Genomic DNA, 18,966 nt, shown 5'->3' on the forward strand with positions numbered 1-18,966 from the left:
TGTGTCAGTTTGTTCCATCCTGCTAAGTTTTAAGTTGGATCAGTTAGTTGGAACCAGACTTTAGAATAGCTGTTAGAAAGTCACATGAGAAATAGGTGCAGTGATTCTATCTATGGTCAGATGCCTGAGTTTGTGATAGTGAATTGTGTCTTAAGAATTTGACCACAAGATATTTTAATGATAAAAATCAGTGCTGTAATGTTGAAAGTTCATCAGAGACCTCTGCAGCGGGGGCTACAGCCCATCTTAAGAAACATTGCAGTAAAAAAACTACGCCCATTGGTTTACATAGTTCTGCCTTTACTACAGCGGCAGGTGTGTGTACTGTAACCGGGAAAGCTCGGGTATAATTACCTGGTTTGTCGTAGAGAGTTGGTTATTCCGTGTCTAAATAAGTCACTTGATCAGTTGACTACATTAGCTAGTGTTAGCATACTTCATTATGCTTATTTTACATAAATAGCACACCAAAAACTTGCTTGAGGTTAACATTGGCATTTTGATTCTAGTTCATGAGCTGCTATCAGATTGGTCTTGATCCTGTAATAGGCCAAGTGTCTATAAACCATTGTGCTGGTGGGAAGTCGAAGTTACTGCACTCAGATTCAACTTCTGAGTCACAGTGTGACGAAACATTTCACAAAGAATAGTAGATAAATAACTTGGTTTTTATGTTAATTTTGTTTCCATTAAGTCACATTTAAAAACCTTTCCTCACACCTATTTAGTTAACTGTTGGTCTAGATATTTTTCTGGCCACTGATTTATTTCTTGAAGTTTGGCCATTTGTATAAATCTTACCTTTGTTTTTCTTTATTATTCATCTTCCAGTCTGAAGTAGTTTCCTTTTCGGGAATCCCCTTTGTCTCAGTCAGGTCCTTTATTTCCTGAATCACTGCTTGTTTGGACACATGGCTTGCCATAACATTGAGACCTTGGTGTCTTCAACACCATAGTTGTATCCTTAGTTAGACTGGACAGAGGGGTTTGGTGAGGGAGTTTGTTGGTTTGAATCTAGGTCTTACATGAAGTCTTTTAAATAGGATTTTTACCTTGTCACTAAACTACACAGTCTAAGCACCCTGTGGCCTCTAACTGTGAACTTTATCTTCAGTTCTGGGAAATAATTATAATTCAGTTCTGTGAATGAATTATGAACTACTTCCCACGATGGGTTTTTATGTTCTTTTGTTCTTTTGTTATTTTTTTTGGGGGGGGGTTCTTTGTTATTGGTCATGAGCCTTGGGCAAAAACTTCCCTGCTTCTAGTTTCTACAATTAAAAAAAAAATCATCTTAGAGTTTCTCACCCTCTCCCCCAACCATTATAATCAATCTTAAGAGTACCTTTCATCTTTTTTCCTTCTCTAAGACTTTTACTGAGCATAATCCTGTAATCTCAACCCTGGGAAGGCTGAAGTGCATCCTTGAGCTCCATACACGCTGACCTGAGCATTGGTAAGAACCCAGCGTAGAACACAGGGAAGGTGATCACAGTCCTCTGCTTGGACTCCTTCCTGTTCAGAGGTGTCAGGGGATGCTAAGAGATCCTTCCCTTCCACTGAGGAGTGGAACACTTTAAAATCAACCTCTAGATAGATATTTTTTATTCTCCGGTGAGGGTTGCTGGAGTTTCTTACCCTACTTGAAGGGTAAATCTGGCTTGCAGTGTTCTTGCTTCAGAGGGAAGAAGGCAGATGGATGTGTCCAGAGACCCTCACAATTGCTTCAGAGACTAGAATGGCCGAGCCCAGTGGCTGCTGGAAGAGCTGGTGGTCTTATCAGACTTGAAACCTGTCCTCTCTTCATTACCCATAAGTCTACCAGTCCTTCGGCTACTCCTTATGCCATTAGGGGCTTAGGGGTGTTTTGGGATCCCTTCATGCTGACAAAATACAGTTTTCTTAACATTTGCTCATAAATTTGTAATGCTCATTTCCTCTTAAATCCTCCCACCTCACATTTAACAAGCCCGGGTACTTAGAGTTTCAGGAGAGAGAGAGAGAGAGAGAGAGAGAGAGAGAGAGAGAGAGAGAGAGAGAGAGAGAGAGAGAGAGAGAGAGAGAGAGAGAGAGAGAGAGAGAGAGAGAGAGAGAGAGAGAGAGAGAGAGAGAGAGAGAGAGAGAGTGTGTGTAGGTTGGTGGTGAAAAGTTTGAGGGAAATCGGGTAAATTAAAATGTTGACAGCTCATTATCCTTTTAGAATTGTGCAGTATAGAAACATTCGGTGGACTGCTAGCTATCTTTAATTTTAGTTGTGTGTAGCCCTGCTAGTATTGACAATCCTCAAGCAATGAGCATTCTGTCTTGGTTTACTAGGTATCTACTACCAGGTGAGTCATTTCTCTTCCTGGGGTTCTGTTTTCTCCTTTTTAAATCTTCCCCTAAACTTAATATGCACTACAGCATTTGGCCTTTCAATCTATATTCTTTGTGCTCTGCTATGACAGTTTTTTCATTATATGCTGTTCCCAAGTTAGAATCCAGTGTGTTGATTTGACATCAGTTCATCCTGAATAATTCCAGTTACCAGGATTTACATTCTGCACACTAGAAACTTGTGCTTTTATTCCTGACACTTTTTTCTTTAGTTTAGACTACCTTCTACTTTGAGTGTTGTGTTTAGGATGTTAAGGTATTAGGATATTTGACAACCAGAAAGACTGAACCCACTATCTAGCACAGTGTTTGTGTATGCTGTTTTTGATTTGGGGTTGTTTTAACCTACATTGTCAAACAATAGATCCATGCATAACAGTAATAATGATGATCCCTCCCCCCAGACAGGGTTTCTCTGTGTAGGCTGTCCTGAAACTTGTTCTGTAGACTAGGCTGGCCTTGAACTCACAGAGATCCTGTCTCTGCCTCCCCAGTGCTGGGATTAAATGTGTGTGCGTATGTGTGCTTTTTTTTTTTTTTTTTTTTTTTTTAAAAAACAAAATTTGGCAAGGCTGAAAATGAATCCAATATTCACGGCTGGCCACATTAAAGTTCTTAACAGTCTTATCTGAATTTCCTTGGGTAAAAAGATTCTAGCCACTTAAATACCCTATTGTGCAAATTCAGTTTGCTCTCAATTACCTGTAATATAGTAAATTGGAAGGAGGTTAATTATAAGGTACTTCAAAGAGGCCTGTAGACCATCTACAACTGCATCAGTTGTACAGCATTGTTGCCTCTGATTATTTCACATAAACTCCCAAGTATTAGCTATGGTGATAGCTATAGTGTGGAAGAAAAATACTCAAGATTGTTAGCGTTCTAATGAGTATACATGATGAGAGCAGTAAGTGGGGGAAGAACAGCAAGTGGCCATGGTTGGGGACTTCCCTTGTGGCTTTTAAGTTCTATAGGCAGTAGATACTTAAGTATGCACCGTGACCCTCTTAGCAGTGGCATGAGTCATTTATTGCTTTATGAATTAACTGACTGACTTGAATTGTTTTGCTGTTGAAGTCTTGAGTTGAGCTCATGTGTTTACTCTGTTGACCTGAGTACCTTAGAGTCTCTTGGATGTCTGGTTGTGGCTTTGTTGCAAATGGCCTTAGGTAAAGAGGGTATTGTGTCATTTAGGAAGGTGAAAGATGATACTTCCAAGTTTAGGAAAATACTTCTAAGTTCAGGGGAAAGACCTTCGAAATAGCATAGGATGGGAAGCCCTCGGTTAATCCCCCAGGTTAAGAAAGAATGCTTAGCAATGTTTCAGAATTAGATTCTGTGGTGGAAGGTGAGGGTGTTAGAACAGTACAAATTTGTAATTTGTTATTGTAAACTTGCAGTGGGAGGGATTTTTAAGTACACAGATGGACACTTAACTTCACTGATAAAGGTGGAAAATGATGTTGGCAACACTTGAAAGTTAATTTGTATATGTTTGTGATTTGATTGGCTGTATTCTGTTGCACTCTAGAATTTGAAGACAAGGTTACCTTGGCTTTTTAATTTTTTTTTTTAAAGGAAAAAAAACACAGAAAGAAACTTCAAGAGCTCTGTCAATGCTAGTACCTGAATGTGGCATTTAACATGTCATGGAAACTGCTTTGAATAAATACTTGAGAAAAGGAGGAGTTAAATAATTGCCGTTTTTGTTGTATGAATGGATGTGATTATACTGAGCTTAATCACATTTTTTTATAAAACAGGTATGAGACTGAAGTGGAACCCTTATTAAATGTGGAAGATGGCCTTTGAGTATTACAGTAGAGATTAAACTAAAAGCAAATAAAACTTTGAAACAAATTTATTGTAAATTGCTTCTACAATCATTGATCGATAAAGCATGCTATTGCCAATCAGTTTTATGTATTAAGACCTATCAGCATGTCTTTTTTAGTACTTGGTTAACTTCATTTTAAATTATAAGATGCTCTCTGTACTGTTTAACATTTCCAGGGCTTATTCTTTCCAGGCAAATCCCATTGGGACTGTTTCCATTGTAGAAATTTCCTTATAGATTCTTCATATGAAGCTTACAGTGCGCTTTTATGGGGTTTTAATTTGCATTACATTTTATTTCCTGAAAGATCACTTATGTTTATAATGTAGCGCGTTGTCTTACAATTAAACTCTTCAGCACTCATGTGTTTTTTTGCACTGTCTTTTTTTCCCCCCCAGTGAAGCAGTTCTCTTGGATGAATATCTTTTAAATAAAGATCTTGTTTTTAGTTAAGAAGGTAAGAGAACTGTAATGGTTAAACATCATATAAGAACTTGAAATAATGGTTCCTTGGGAAGTTTAAGAGTCTATATACAAGTACTCAAAAAGTTAGATTACACCTTGAAGGATGAGTGAGTTTGATTCCCCGGAATGCTCTTGAGGAAGGCTGTGGGAGTGGCGGGATTCTGTGGAGGCGTTTGAGTGGGAGTGGCGGGATTCTGTGGAGGCGTTTGCTCTTGGGCTGGTGCATGTTGTTATTAGGTCACTTAGTATTTTCAGAAAGCAGTAAAGTTAATTAGATGCTTAACGACAGCAGTATTGACCAAGGTTTTCTTGATAGAGGTAAATCTGGGAAATGCAAGGGTACCTCCATTCCCTTTTCTTTTTGAGACAGGGTCTTGCTTGCCATGTATTCCTAGCTGCCATGGAATTCAGAATGTAGACCAAGCTGTCCGGAATGTCATTGTATCCTGCCTCAGACTTCCCAAGCTCCGGAATTGCAGGCTTGGACTGTTAGCCCAACTTGTTTATACTTAGTGTTGATCTTGCCAGGGAACTTTACAGGTTTTAACAAATGACCTGTTTAAAAGTAGCCTTTTTCTTAGAAAAAGAATTAATAGGTTTTTACAATCAGAGCCTTGTGCGTTTTGAGCATGTTGAAGATGGCTTTTGTTTAGTGCATTGTCAAGCTTGCAGTTTAATACATTGCATGGGAATTGTGCAAGACCTGTTTGCATACTGATACCGAGTCAATTAAACTCTAATCATCCATTTTCCAGCTATAAAATTATAGCAACTTCTTCGCCTATGGACATAATTGAGGCCTACTTAATCGTTTTGAAATTAGCACTTGTTTGCCTTACACAGTGTCTTTAGAGGCAGACCCCAGGTGCCTGTTAAGATCTCTGAATCTAGCTTGATGGTGGCATGTTGCTTTAATTAAGTGGTTCTCAACCTTCCTAATGCTGCAACCTGTTTTCCCTCATGCTGTGGTGACCCCCAACCATAAAATTATTTTTGTTGCTACTTCATAACTAATTTTTGGTGCTGTTAGGCATCATGATGCATAAATATCTGATATGCAGTCCCTTTGAAGGGGCTGTTTGACCTCTAAAGAGGTCATGACCTCAGGTTTAGAACCACTTTCCCATTGTGGGAGGCAGAGTTCAAGGCTAGCCAGTGCCTCAGTGTAAAACCCTCCAAGATTTCTGATTATAATGCTGAGGCTTGGAAAAGAAGCTTCACGTTTGTCACTGTGTGCGTCTGTGAGAAGGAGCTGGTGGTCAACACCTCTGCTGGGCTTGGAATAGAGGACTATGATGTGGTACAGTTAGCATCATCGGGCAGGACAAATGCCCTGAGCACTGGGAAGGAGCCTGCCTTTGCTTCTGTAGGTCTGGGGCTCCTCGAGTTATGAAACTTATAGGATGCTGGCTGAGAAATCTTGTAGTGTTGCTGATTGAATTGGAAAGGAGAGTTGAAGGGGAGAGTTCACGATTTTCATAATTTCAGATTACTGGATAGCTAAATTCCATGTCCTGAAGCTAGAAATAAAGTCAAAATTAAGCAGGAAGGAAGCAAAGAAATATAGTTGAATTATGGAATTTAAAATTTGAGGTCCTTGCATGATATCCAAGTGGCTGTAGTAGTTGGGAGTTGAAAAGCTGGTATTCAGAGAGCAGAGCAAGAGAAGGCAATAGAGCCGTGAAGAAAAGCACCTCGTGGGATCAGAACCGAAAGCCAGGCTGTGTTGTAGACTGAATGACGGCATGATTGTTTCACAAGGTCCACTAGCCCTCCAGCATCATCCAGTCTTTGTTGGTTTCCTGCCTCTTACTAGTCCAAGGGTCTCTGACAACTTGGGCTTCTGTCATCCTGGGTAGATTATGGAAATTGTCTTAGAGTTGTTGGGAAGATTGAGTCTAATCGCCAGCACATTGTGTGCTGAATAATCTCACTGCTGATAGAAATGGAACTTGTAGGATCCAGGTAAGGTAACTCTAGTGGATGGTGTCTGTCGTGGCCAGACCTTGAATTTATTCTCTGCAGTAAGCTACTTATGGAGATGCTGCTTGAGCATGTGGTGTCGCGCTCCCTACTTTCCTTTCCTTAGGATTAAGGCGATCCTGATGCGAGCCTTTCTTAGGACATCATTCTGTACTGACTGACATGAAGTCTCATGGTAATGTGTCCAGGTTGCGTGGTGCAGAGCAGGGGCAAGCCAGTCCGAGACCTAAATGAAAAAGGCCTGGGATGCCCTGAGACTTCTTCCTGCTAAGGTTTCTTGTGGCAGCCGAAGCACAAAAAACAGTAAGGAATCACTTCTTAACGATGCTTTCTTTCCTCCAGATTTCTTCAACTTGTACGTTGACATTATCTTGAAACATCCTTAAATTGTGCTTGAGTGTGAGCTTTGAGACTCCTTTAGCCTGGAACCAGGGGCAACAGCCTGTGCTTTTACTGTGCTATGTAATGGAGAGGACCTTAAAAACCTCAAAATTCAAGACTGTGGTTCTATAGCTCAGGGAGAGCATTTGCTTAGTCTATGCAAGGTCATGGGTTTGACACCTACCTCCTGCCTCCTGAGACTCACTGTTGTTTGAGGCTTTGGCTCTTGGCTTTCTAAAAGAAGGGAACTAGGTAGGCTAGGCATGCTGACGTGCTTACCTTCCTAGTAATTATGCTAATGTGTACTATTAGAATATACATGTTTTATATACAGAATTATAAACCACTTTGCCATTAGACAGGTTTTGTATGGCTTCAGAAGTAATGTTAGTGAGATATGTGATAGTTTTTCATCTAAAAACATTGTGCCAGACAACAAACTGTACTGATGGTCCTGTTTGACCCACAACTAAGGCGTCAGACAGTACACTCATAATTGAAATGGATCTTGTGATTGTATACCAATGAGTACTTGACTCAGGAAATATCAACTTTGAAGTTGTGTGATTCTTTTTTTTTGTTGTTTTTTGAATTTTTGGATTTTGTTTTTTTTTTGAGACCGTTTCTCTGTATGGCCCTGGCTGTCCTGGAACTCAGAAATCTGCCTGCCTCTGCCTCCCAGAGTGCTGGGATTACAGGTGTGCACCACCACTGCCCAGCCAAGCTGTGTGATTCTTAAGGATATCTTTAGGTCAGCCTTTCCACATCTAAAATAAAAATCCACATAAGTGCTTTTATGTGCCTACCAGTGACGTGTAATCCTCCCCTTAGACTATACATAAAGGTTCTTTGTTATTGTCAGAGTACAGTGTGGTGATGTGCTGCACCGCCGAGCCAGGAGTGTATTGTATGAGTCACTACTGTTTCCCCTGGGTGTGTAAGCTACTGAGGACCACATATTGTGAATGGTATGTGTGTTTTTAGTTGGAGGGATAAGGTGGGTGTTGAAAGTGCTGGTCATCACCACAGTTCTCTAAAGCATCTGCCCTGGCTCCGTTAATCACTATGTCATTTCCTTTTTTTTTGTTTTTTTGTTTTTTTGTTTTGTTTTGTTTTGTTTTTTTGGTCTCTATGCAGCCCTGGCTGGTGTGGAACCCAGTGTGTAGACTAGGCAGGCCTTTTCTTCCTAAGTGCTGGGATTAAGAGAATGTAGCACCACACCTAGATTACTTTTCTTTTTTCTTTTTCTTCAAGACTCTATGTGGCCCAGTCTGACACTCCCACTCCAAAACAAAACAAAAAAACAAAATAACCAAATTTGCTCTAGACTTCCAAGAGCTGTACTTAGTGCATGCATGAAACTAAATGATTTTTCAAGCGTTTAAGACCTTGAGTGGGCGAGATGGCTCAGTGGGGAAAGGAGCTTGCTGCTGAGGTTGATTAACTGAGTTCAGTCCCTGGAATGGACCTGGTGGGAGATGGGAACCAGCTCTCATGGAGAGAGACCTCTAGACACACTGGCGCATGCATACACACACACACACACACACACACACACACACACAAGGACAAACGTTACAGGAAGACCTTAGTTGCCATGTGGAGACCACTCAAGCCCCGTTAGTAGCCACAGGTAGAGCGAGATTGTGACAAGTCTCAGTGACTTGAGGTAGCCAGACTGTCAGACAGTGAGATAGGACAGGACCTGTGACCTGTAAGGGAAGTTAGCTTTTTGATCCTTACGGAAAGAATTGCCTCCTATAAAACCATGGTTTGAATTTTCAAGTGAAACTGTGGAAGACAAGGCTGTATGCTCGTCAAAATTCTCGTTTCTAAGGATATTTTCAGGTTAACTGGGTTTCTATATTATTATCAATAAATAGTTAAATTAATTCAGTAACCCACTATTAATAAGATTCAGATGACGTTTAATTTGTAGGAAACATTCGGTTAGTCTCAGCTCCCAGGCGAGGGACAGTACACGGCATAACTTGTCCCAAGACGCTAACAAACAGCGGAGTGGAGCTTCAGTTGTGCAATCCTGAGGTTTGTGCTTTTTAAAATTACTTTTTGAAACAAGTTTTCACACTGTAAGTACGCCCAGGTTTTTCCTGAGAAGCACTCTGTAACTTAGGGCAGTCTCGAACTCACAGCAGTCCTGCTTCAGCTGTAGGATCAGAGTGCAATCCCTCCAATGGTGGGTTCAGGCATGAGCCACCATGCTGAGATTGTCTCTTGTTTTAGCGAGGCTGTTAGAGATCGGCCAGCCTCAGATCTGCAGATCTCAGATCTGCCCACCTGAGCCTCCTGAGTGCTGGGGCTGGAGGAGGGGGTGGGGGTGTGCACATCAGCGCTCAGCCCTCCAGGTGAGGGAGGCCACAGGAATTGCAACAGGAGCGCAGCAGTGTTAGGGAAATCGAGGCACAGAAACAGGAAGGAGTCAGAAGATGCTGAAGAAGCAGGACAAGCCCCACCCTCCCCATCTCTACCACCAAGCGAGCTCATAGTTATTGGGCACAGAGCTGTGTAATTCCGTGTAAGACTTTATTGGTCAGGTGGGTATTATGTGAGTACTTAAGAGAATGATGATGATGGACAGGGGAATCGCAAGGGTAGTAATTACAATCTTGAAGCACTTCCACCATGTCCTCTTGGGAATCTTCCTGGTGTTCTCAAATTCTTCAGCCTGAAATAAAAAACACACACTTAGAAGTTTCTGTCTAGTTCTGAACTTAATGGCACACTCAAATATTGATAAAAAACCAATTGGAAGAATAGTTTTAGCCAATTATAAAAGTAGTGATTTGTAAGGAGAAGCGCCACTGTCCCAGGCGCCTATGCTGAGCGGTGACTTGATCAGCATTGGGACCGTGAATATATCTTCCTATCTTCATTTCTTTGTGGTTTTACTGAATTACTATTTACTTACCATGTACTGAACATTCTACATCTTGATTTAAGTTCTACCACCATTCTGTTCTAAACATCTTGCTCTCAAGATTCATTTCCCTATGAGTGGCATGGAGTTCCCGGGAGCTGAAGTTGTAGGTAGTCCTGGGAACACAACTTGGGTCTTCTGGAAGAGCTACAGGTGCACTTAACTGCTGAGCCAGCTCTCCAGCCTCCTTGTTCTCAGTTGTTTATTTTCTAGTTAATCAGTATGTAAATGTCATGTGTTTGACTTAGGTTTTCCATTGCTGTGAAGACACCAAGACAACTCCTTTATTTTTTAAAGATTTATTTATTATATGTAAGTACACTGTAGCTGTCTCCAGACACACCGGAAGAGGGAGTCAGATCTCATTGAACCACCATGTGGTTGCTGGGATTTGAACTCAGAACCTTCAGAAGAACAGTCGGTGCTCTGAACCGCTGAGCCATCTCTCCAGTTTAACCCAGGCAACTCTTATAAAGGAGACATTTTATCGGGCTGGCTTACAGGTTCAGAGGTTCAGTCCATTATCATCATGGCGGGAAGGCAGGCAAGGTGCTGGAGAAAGCAGCTGAGAGTTCTACATTGTGATTGAAGGCAGCAGGGAAGACTCTTCCCTACTGGGTGGAGCTTGAGCATGGGGCCCTCACAGCCTGCCTACACAAACAGACACACGTCCTCCTACGCCACACCTATTCCAGTAAGGCCACACCTAATAGTGCCACCTTCCTCAGCCCAAGCAAATGCAAACCACCACCTTGTAGAAGAGAACTGTGGTGTCCATTCTTGCCTGCTTTGTTACATTTTATATTCTCAATGTGAGACAATGCATAACATCCAGTAAAACAAATATTTATTGAATTTATGACAAATTAAACAAGGAAAATAACATTCACTGCAAAGCCATGGACTGAGTAACTCAGTAACTGAGGAAGTGCACGATCACATTCAAGATGGCTGCCTTAGGAGAGATTTGATCCTCAGCCTTTCCATGGATAACTAGGTATCCGTAGGGCTTGAGTCTGCAATGCCCTCCACACACGTTTGAACAATTGTTCTTCAGCCAGTGGTGTCTCTTTGGAAGCCTGAGGGTCTTGGGAGGTGGCATAGCTTCTAGAAGGAGAGGCGAGCCTCTGCTGCCGGCACATGCCACTGAACCGAATGGCTCCACACCACCTTCCTGACCTGAAACCCTTCGAACGTTGTGAGCCCAAACCCTTTCCTTGTTTCTCTCAGGCAGTGTGGTCACAGAGATCTAGAAATACAGATGTGCGTTACGCTCAGTGCTTTATCATACAAGTGTGCCATTTAAATATAAATTTGTTTCATGTGGATAAGTGTTCTGCCTGCATGTCCCTCTGTGTACCATGTAAGGTGCAGTGCCTGTGGAGGCCAGAAGAGAGCGCAGATCCCCTGGACCTGGAGCTACAGTGGTTGAAGGCTGCGGGATGTGAACCTGGGTCCTTTGGAAGAAGAGCCAGTGTTCTTAGCCTCTCAGCCATGTATGTGTCCAGCCCTGGCCTAGGCAGGCTCTTCAGTTACTGCGTTTTCTTAGATATATTTTGTGCATGTGCATGTTTTCCCTTCATGGACATGTTTGCCACATGCAGGCTCTGGCCCTCAGAGGTCAGAAAGAAGGTGGCAGATGCCCTAGAAGTGAAGTTACACATAGTTGTGAGCCAGCACTTGGGTGCTGGAAATCAAGCAACTAAGACTCAGCCACTGAGTCAGCTCTGCAGCCACAGCCTCTTATTTCTAATGGAAGAGAACTCTGAGAGTGCCCAGGATACGATTGGTCATTTCTAAGGATCTGCTACGAGGTGACTAGTATGCTTTTCAGCATATTAGAATTTACTGGGTGTTAGGATGTATTATATAATGTGCTTTTTTTTTTTTTGGTTTTTTGAGACAGGTTTTCTCTGTGTAGCCCTGACTGTCCTGGAACTCACTGTGTAGACCAGGCTGGCCTCGAACTCAGAAATCTGCCTGCCTGTGCTTCCCAAGTGCTGGGATTAAAGGCGTGCGCCACCACTGCCCGGCTGTCAAATGTATTTTTATATTACTCAATGTCTTAGGGTTTTATTGCTGGGGAGAGACACCATGACCAAGGCAACTCTTACAAAGGCAAACATTTAATTGGGGCTGGCTTATAGTTTCAGAGGTTCAGTCCACTGCCGTCACGGAGGAGAGCATGGTGACATGTAGGCAGACATGGTACTGGAGAAGGAGCTGAGAGTTCTCAATCTGAAGGCAGCAGGAAGATACTATGTCCCACACTGGGCACAGCTGGAGCATAGGAGACCTCAGGGCCCACCCACCACAGTGACACACTTCCTCCAACAAGGCCACACCTCCCTGGGCCGAGCATTGAAGCCCTTGAGTCCCTGGGAGCCATGCTTATCCAAGCCACTGCACTCGGTAATCTGAGTAGTCCTGCTTTATAGTGAAGATCGGTAATCTCCTGAGTAGTCCTGCTTTATAGTGAAGATGAGGTGGAGGTTTTAGTAGAGATATTATAGTAAATGATGGGGCGAGAATTGGAATCTAGAACCGAATGACTGCACAAGTCACGGAAATAGGAACATTTAACTAGACTCTGCTTCTCTTCTGTAAGGTTTTCTTCCCTCCCTCCCTTTCCTTTTTCTTTCTTCTCCTCCCCCACCCCACAGGGTTTCTTTGTGTCCTGGAACTCTCTTTATAGATCAGGCTGGCCTTGAATTCACAGAGATCCGCTTGCCTCTGCTTCCTGAGTGCTGGGATTAAAGGCATTTGCCATTACTGCCTGGTTGGTAATTTGCTATTTCATGGATTGAGTATATGTGGTTTGAAACCCAGATTCTACAACCTGCACGAGCCAAGCTGGCCTGGCAGGCCCCGCCCTTGGCACCCCTGGGCTCTCAGAGGTCAGCTTCGGGTTTGTTGAATGTTTTGTGGAGTCTTGAGCTTCTCAATCTTGAGCTTTAATTTCAGAGGAAATTATTTTTATTTGTTTTGTATGACTCCATATCCGTTATCTAGAAAATAGTGGTTCTCAACTAGGAGGCAATTTTTGCCATCCAAAAACAACTGGCAATTTCTAGAAACACTTTTGAATTGTTATAACTAGGGGGAATGTGACCAGCTTCTAGCGTAGAGAAGGCAGGGATGCTGGTAAAAATCTTATGGTGCAAACCTCGCTCAGCAACTCTCCAACTCCAGGTATCTCCAGGTTGTGGATCCACAGCCTAGAACAGTGTCTGGCGCGGTGTGGGCTCAGTAGACTGTGGAATGCCCTAATCCAGCCATTTGTCCTCTCCTGGGTCTGCTTCCTGAGCTTTTCCACAGAGAATGGACCATGCTCTTTCCTCCTGTTGTCTGCTACAGACAAGAACTCACCTCTGAGCGCCATCTTTCCTTCCTGAAGTCTGTCTTTTCAGACAAGTGGGACGTTGTTAGTGTTCCCTGAGTCACTAGCTGTACTGACTCGGTCTGGTTTTTTTAGAGCTAATAATTTTATGATTAACATTTGGGTTCTCTCAAGCTAATTCTGTGCCTACTGTTGCTGGGTCTGTACCTGGTATACATGTTTTACTAATTTTCTACCCATCCTCCATTAATCCATGTCCAGACTCCAAAGAAATAAATATCCCCCTTTATCTGTTATTCGGATGTTGGTTCCTTTTTCTTTATCCTGACTAAGTCCTTAACTGTCCTTTAACTCTTTTTTTAATTTGTATTCATGAGCTCGCATGCTCATGTGTGCTCTCCTGCCTGTGTGCTCTCCTGCTCTGTGAGTCCAGGAAATCAAACTTAACTTGTTGTGTACAGCGGGGGTCTTTACTATCCGTTCAGCTCAGTGACTATTCATAGTCTTTTGACCTGCCCCAATCTGGTTTGGCTGGCTAATTTGTCATACATGTTGTTGTTGTTGAGACAGGGTCTCACTGTGTAGTTCGGCTGGCCTGGAACTCACTATGTAGTTCTAGATGGCCTCAAACTCACAGAAATTGGCCTGCCTCTTTCTCCCAAGTGCTGGGATTAATGGCGTGCACCACCATGGCTGATGTGGTTTGAATCTTGGACCTTACTTTACCAGTGTCCTGAGAATGTTCCTCATCTAGGTAAATGTTGAGTCTTTTGTTTCTTGATAGTGTCTTTCTCTCTGTTCCTTCCTAATGGCAGAAACTATCTCCCCAGAACTCCAGTAAAAAGTCACCTTTACACTGAGTTGGTCAGTATAGAAATCTAGTTTGGGAATCACTTTCCATCAGAATTTTGAGAGTATACTTAATTCTCTTTAGCTCTAGTATCACTACTGAAAATATGATCCCATGTCAATGACTAAGTCTTTGGCTTTGCTTCTTTCTGCCTCTGAGAAGCCTTTAGAGGCTTGTCTCCCTGCCCTACCTCCCACGAGCTTTCTTCTCACAGCTCATGACTTGTGTTACTGTTTGCTAAGGTGAAGACTGGAAAGTCAGTATGAGGGCATGGCTTGTCATTAGTGGGAGTCCCCGCACGGCTGTCTGGGTGCACCCGATCATGTCACAGGTAGTGTCTGCCCATTCCCTCCTCGGCTAATCAGCTTTCTGAGAGAGTAACCCTTTTGCCTCCTGCCTGCACGAACAGCCGTGTTCCGGAGTGTTCAGTTCATCTCGCTCCAGTTCACCTGCAGTTCAGTTACTCTGTCTCAGCCACACTCGGTCCCCAATTCAGGGCTTCTCTGACCTGCTGTCTTTAAAGCAGGTTTCTTATCCTCTGTTGGGGATGCAGCTGGCTGGATAGAAGAGGGAAGGATTCTGTCTAAGATGCTTCTTTTAAAGCCTCTCCGTCTCTTGCTTCTAGACCCTCCCGCACACATAAGCTTTTACAAGTCCCACTATATGGTCCGTCCCAAGGTCTACTGCCCGGATCAATCTGCCGGTTAATAGCTTTTCTCTTGCTATAGGCTTTGTTTCACCATCTTCTCCTTTACTGAGGCCACTAACTACTCATGCATATTTTTTTTTTTTAAGATCTAAAAGTGCTGTTGATTCTCACCTACTCTTGTTTTTAGTCCTAGTGGTTTAATTACGTTCAAGTTATTGCTTCGCCTATTTTATGGTGGAGTTTGTATTTAAGGGAATGCCTGTAGGGAGACAACATGGAGCCTACTAATGCATTTGCTGTATTTATTTGCAGAAAAACTGACCAAGGAACAGTGATCCATTTTAACAACTCTAACGTTCAGGCGTCTCTGGCAGCAAACACCTTCACCATTACAGGCTACGCAGGCAAAGCAGCAGACAGAAAGGCTTCCCAGCATCCTTTCCACAGCTTGGTGCACGCAGCCGGACTAGTGTAAGGGGCCTGGCGGTAGTGTAAGGGGCCTGGCGGTAGTGTAAGGGGCCTGGCGGTAGTGTAAGGGGCCTGGCGGTAGTGCAAGGGGCCTGGAGGTAGTGCAAGGGGCCTGGAGGTAGTGCAAGGGGCCTGGCGGTAGTGCAAGGGGCCTGGAGGTAGTGTAAGGGGCCTGGCGGTAGTGTAAGGGGCCTGGAGGTAGTGTAAGGGGCCTGGAGGTAGTGTAAGGGGCCTGGAGGTAGTGTAAGGGGCCTGGCGGTAGTGTAAGGGGCCTGGAGGTAGTGCAAGGGGCCTGGAGGTAGTGCAAGGGGCCTGGCGGTAGTGTAAGGGGCCTGGCGGTAGTGTAAGGGGCCTGGAGGTAGTGTAAGGGGCCTGGAGGTAGTGTAAGGGGCCTGGCGGTAGTGTAAGGGGCCTGGCGGTAGTGCAAGGGGCCTGGAGGTAGTGCAAGGGGCCTGGAGGTAGTGTAAGGGGCCTGGAGGTAGTGTAAGGGGCCTGGCGGTAGTGTAAGGGGCCTGGCGGTAGTGTAAGGGGCCTGGAGGTAGTGTAAGGGGCCTGGCGGTAGTGTAAGGGGCCTGGCGGTAGTGTAAGGGGCCTGGCAGTAGCTACCCAGACACTCGTGGATGGAGAGGCACACTGACTCCTGGAGAAGAGGAGGAGGTTCCAGATCTGGTGGGGAATTTTGATGGGGCTTCTAAGAACGAGGCAAACTGACTTACGGAGACTTCTGCAGGTGACACTTGCAGAAGCACCGGAGCTGCCGTTTTATATCATGACTGCTTTTAGCATTCGTTTGTTTATGGGCCTGATAAAATCTAACACCTTAAACCCCAGGCCCCACACTGCAGCTCCTCCCTGTCTCGGCTTGCACCTGAGTCATTCTTCGTAGCAAATTAACCTGAAGAAGCCTGGGAATAAAGTGTGGAGAGGTGGACCGATGCTCTGCCTCGTTAAAAACAACCAGTGCCTTCTCTGCTGCTGGTGAGCAAACTGCTCTGTGAAAGTGAAAGGCTCTTCTCCGTCATTCGGGCTCCACTTCCCCTCCTGACAAACCTGCAGTCACACCCTGTGGGTCGTGAACAAGGCCAGACACACCCGGGGTGGATACCTGCCGCAGGAACAGACTCCTGGGCAGCTTCAGTGAGCAGCTCACTTAATGAGGAACAGCAGCTATTTAAACCTTTGGGGAGGGGAGTGAACATCATTGGCTGGGGTCAGGATGCCTCATTTGCATACGGCGGGATTCCAGGTACTGCTCACGTGACCTCATAAAGGGAGCCTAGGTTTAGCTGGCTACTGGGCTACTCTGGTGACCTCTAGTGAGACAAAGGTGGGGACACAGTGCTCTGCGCTGGGTCCTGCAGGCCTAGGGCAGGGGGCCAGGGAGCGGGCCTACTCCTGATGAGCACGTTTGAACCTGACTCAACTCCACTATTGCTCGGGGCGGCTCCCCACAGTTCTCAGGCAGTCAGTGTCACAGAAGGTAAAGAGCCTGCCCTGCCAGGCTGTTTCAGATCAGAGTGTTTCCCTTAGGCTCTCAAACAGTAGCAAGCCTGTGGACTTAAACCACCAGAGGGTCCGAGGCACGCTGCTATGTTAGCTGCTGGCTCTCTAACACTGAAGCTGCGGGGACAGCATGGTCGGGACGGATGGCCCAGTGGTTAGGAGCACACACTGTCCTTGCAGAGGACCTAGCTTAGACCCCAGCACCCACAGCAGGCAGCACACAACTGCCTGCAAGTCCACGGTTATCTGACCCCCTCTTCTGGCCTCCTCGGGTACCTGTACTCACCGGCACAGACACCACGCGTACAACACATAATTGAGAACAAACCATTTTAAAAGAGGAGCCGTACTCATTACAGAACTCTAAGAGCACGTGGGCATAATGTACAGAGGAGATGAAGTCACAAGGACCGATGCCTCCTACGCTCACGTGCCACAGCTCTGAACGCCAAGACCCTACGAGATCTGTCCGTGGAGAAGAAAATGCCGGACAAGAGAAGGGCGGAGGAGCTCTGTGGGTGCCGCTTACAGCTGGCAGCAGCTGGCAGCAGAACTGCCGGAGCCATGAGGAGGAACAGGCCCATCGTCCTCTGGTCTGGGTCCCCCTCCCCCTCTGACTGGATTCGCTCCTGGACCGCTGTCTGCTCCTCCCCCAGTTCCCTTCTCTGTGGCTGAAGGTGTCTGTGTGTGGGACGCTCCACCTTGAGGAGCACTGGAAGACTGGATATGATTTTGACTTTCTGTCCCAAAGACAGAAGAGAAGATTGCAGGCCAGTGAATTAAAATGCGCATTAAGCTGGGCATGGAGGGCACGCCTTCAATCCCAGCTCTCAGGAGGCAGAGGCAGGCAGGTCTCTGGGAGTTTGAGGTCATCCTGATCTACAAAGGGAGTTCCAGGACATCCACGACTGAACACAGAGAAAACCTATCTTAAAAAACCTTAATAAATAAATAGCAAATAAAATGAAATAAAAACAAATCAGATTGTACATTAAGTTTACTCAGCCTCAAAAACAACATGGTTCAAAGAGACAGAACCTGGACAACCCCTTACGTAATCTGGAGACAGAAATGGGCAGCAAGGCCACAGGAAGGCGCTTGGCACCACTGTCCTTCAGGTTATTTGAAATAACACAAGTAGGTATCACAGTCACAACAGTAGCAATGCCAGGCATAATAACAGGAAGCAAATATTGGGCGTGATAAGGTAAGGGCAAGGTGATTCAGTGACTGGAAAATGGCTGGGCCTTTTCTCAGTAGTTAAACAAGTACCACAGGATTTAGCACTTGGACTCCCACGTATATGGGAAGACATTTGGGAACCCAGTGTGCTGGTGCATGCCTTTAATTTCAGCATTCTGGAGACAGGCAGGTAGGCAGATTTCTGCCTCTGAGTTTCAGGCTAGCCTGGCCTACACAGCATGTTTCAGGACAGCCAGGGCTACATAGATCCTGCCTTTGAAAGATCATCAGAAACGGTTTTCAATTCTAAACAAAGTCCTGTAAAGATGAACCTGTGGGGTCAACAAGATGGTTCAGAAGTTGGAGGTTCTTGCCACCACGTCTGACAGCATGAGTTGGATGCCTAGGAACCGGCTTTTACACACACACACACACATACACACACACACACACACACACACACACACACACACAGTATTAAAAATGTGCCCGTATGTACACTCGGGAGTTTTATTCCTCACAATGGAGGATGCAGTGCCTGTGACTATCATCTCAGCAGTCAGGCAGAGTCAGGAGAGGGTCCAGCACGGGCAGCCTGGGCTGCACAGGGAGACCATACCGTGTCGAGCCAAACACTCACATTCAGTGCAGTGGGCAAGCACCTGCCTAGCCTTTGCAAAGCCTTGATTTCAGCACCACCAAAGGTCCTGAATGGTTACCAATCCCATTCATGGATAAGCAAATTAGGGCATATGGAATGTTAAGATAATGTAATATTTTTCAGTAAAGAAAAGAATGGTCAAAAAGTTATTCATGCTTTGACATAGATAAACTTCAAGTCTCCAACAACACAGTGAAAAGAAGACAAACACGGTTCAGGATCTATAAGTGATGGGTATACAGTACTGTAAATGTAAAGTCGGTCATTTAGTATACTTCAAAATGCTAATTTTATACTAAGTGCAAACCTTCATGTGAGAACAGTATTTGTGAG

The 18,966-nt window shown here is 44.6% G+C and overlaps 1 protein-coding gene and 1 long non-coding RNA gene across 2 annotated transcripts in view; one reads left to right on the top strand and one right to left on the bottom strand.

The window, feature by feature from the left end:
* Positions 1-9,584: 9,584 nt before the first annotated feature.
* Positions 9,585-18,966, bottom strand: part of LOC127696517 (uncharacterized) — a 41,470-nt gene continuing 32,088 nt past the window's right edge. The window contains exon 6 of the mRNA XM_052199322.1: positions 9,585-9,728. Coding sequence (XP_052055282.1) covers positions 9,594-9,728 — 135 coding nt within the window. The 3' untranslated portion in view covers positions 9,585-9,593. The remainder of the gene's footprint in view (positions 9,729-18,966) is intronic.
* Positions 13,719-18,889, top strand: LOC127696518 (uncharacterized). The gene is made up of 3 exons (XR_007980234.1): positions 13,719-15,445; positions 15,486-15,545; positions 15,666-18,889. It is a non-coding gene; the product is annotated as an uncharacterized LOC127696518 (long non-coding RNA).

This window comes from Apodemus sylvaticus, chromosome 11, assembly GCF_947179515.1.
Source record: "Apodemus sylvaticus chromosome 11, mApoSyl1.1, whole genome shotgun sequence".
In the NCBI taxonomy this organism is placed as follows: domain Eukaryota; kingdom Metazoa; phylum Chordata; class Mammalia; order Rodentia; family Muridae; genus Apodemus; species Apodemus sylvaticus.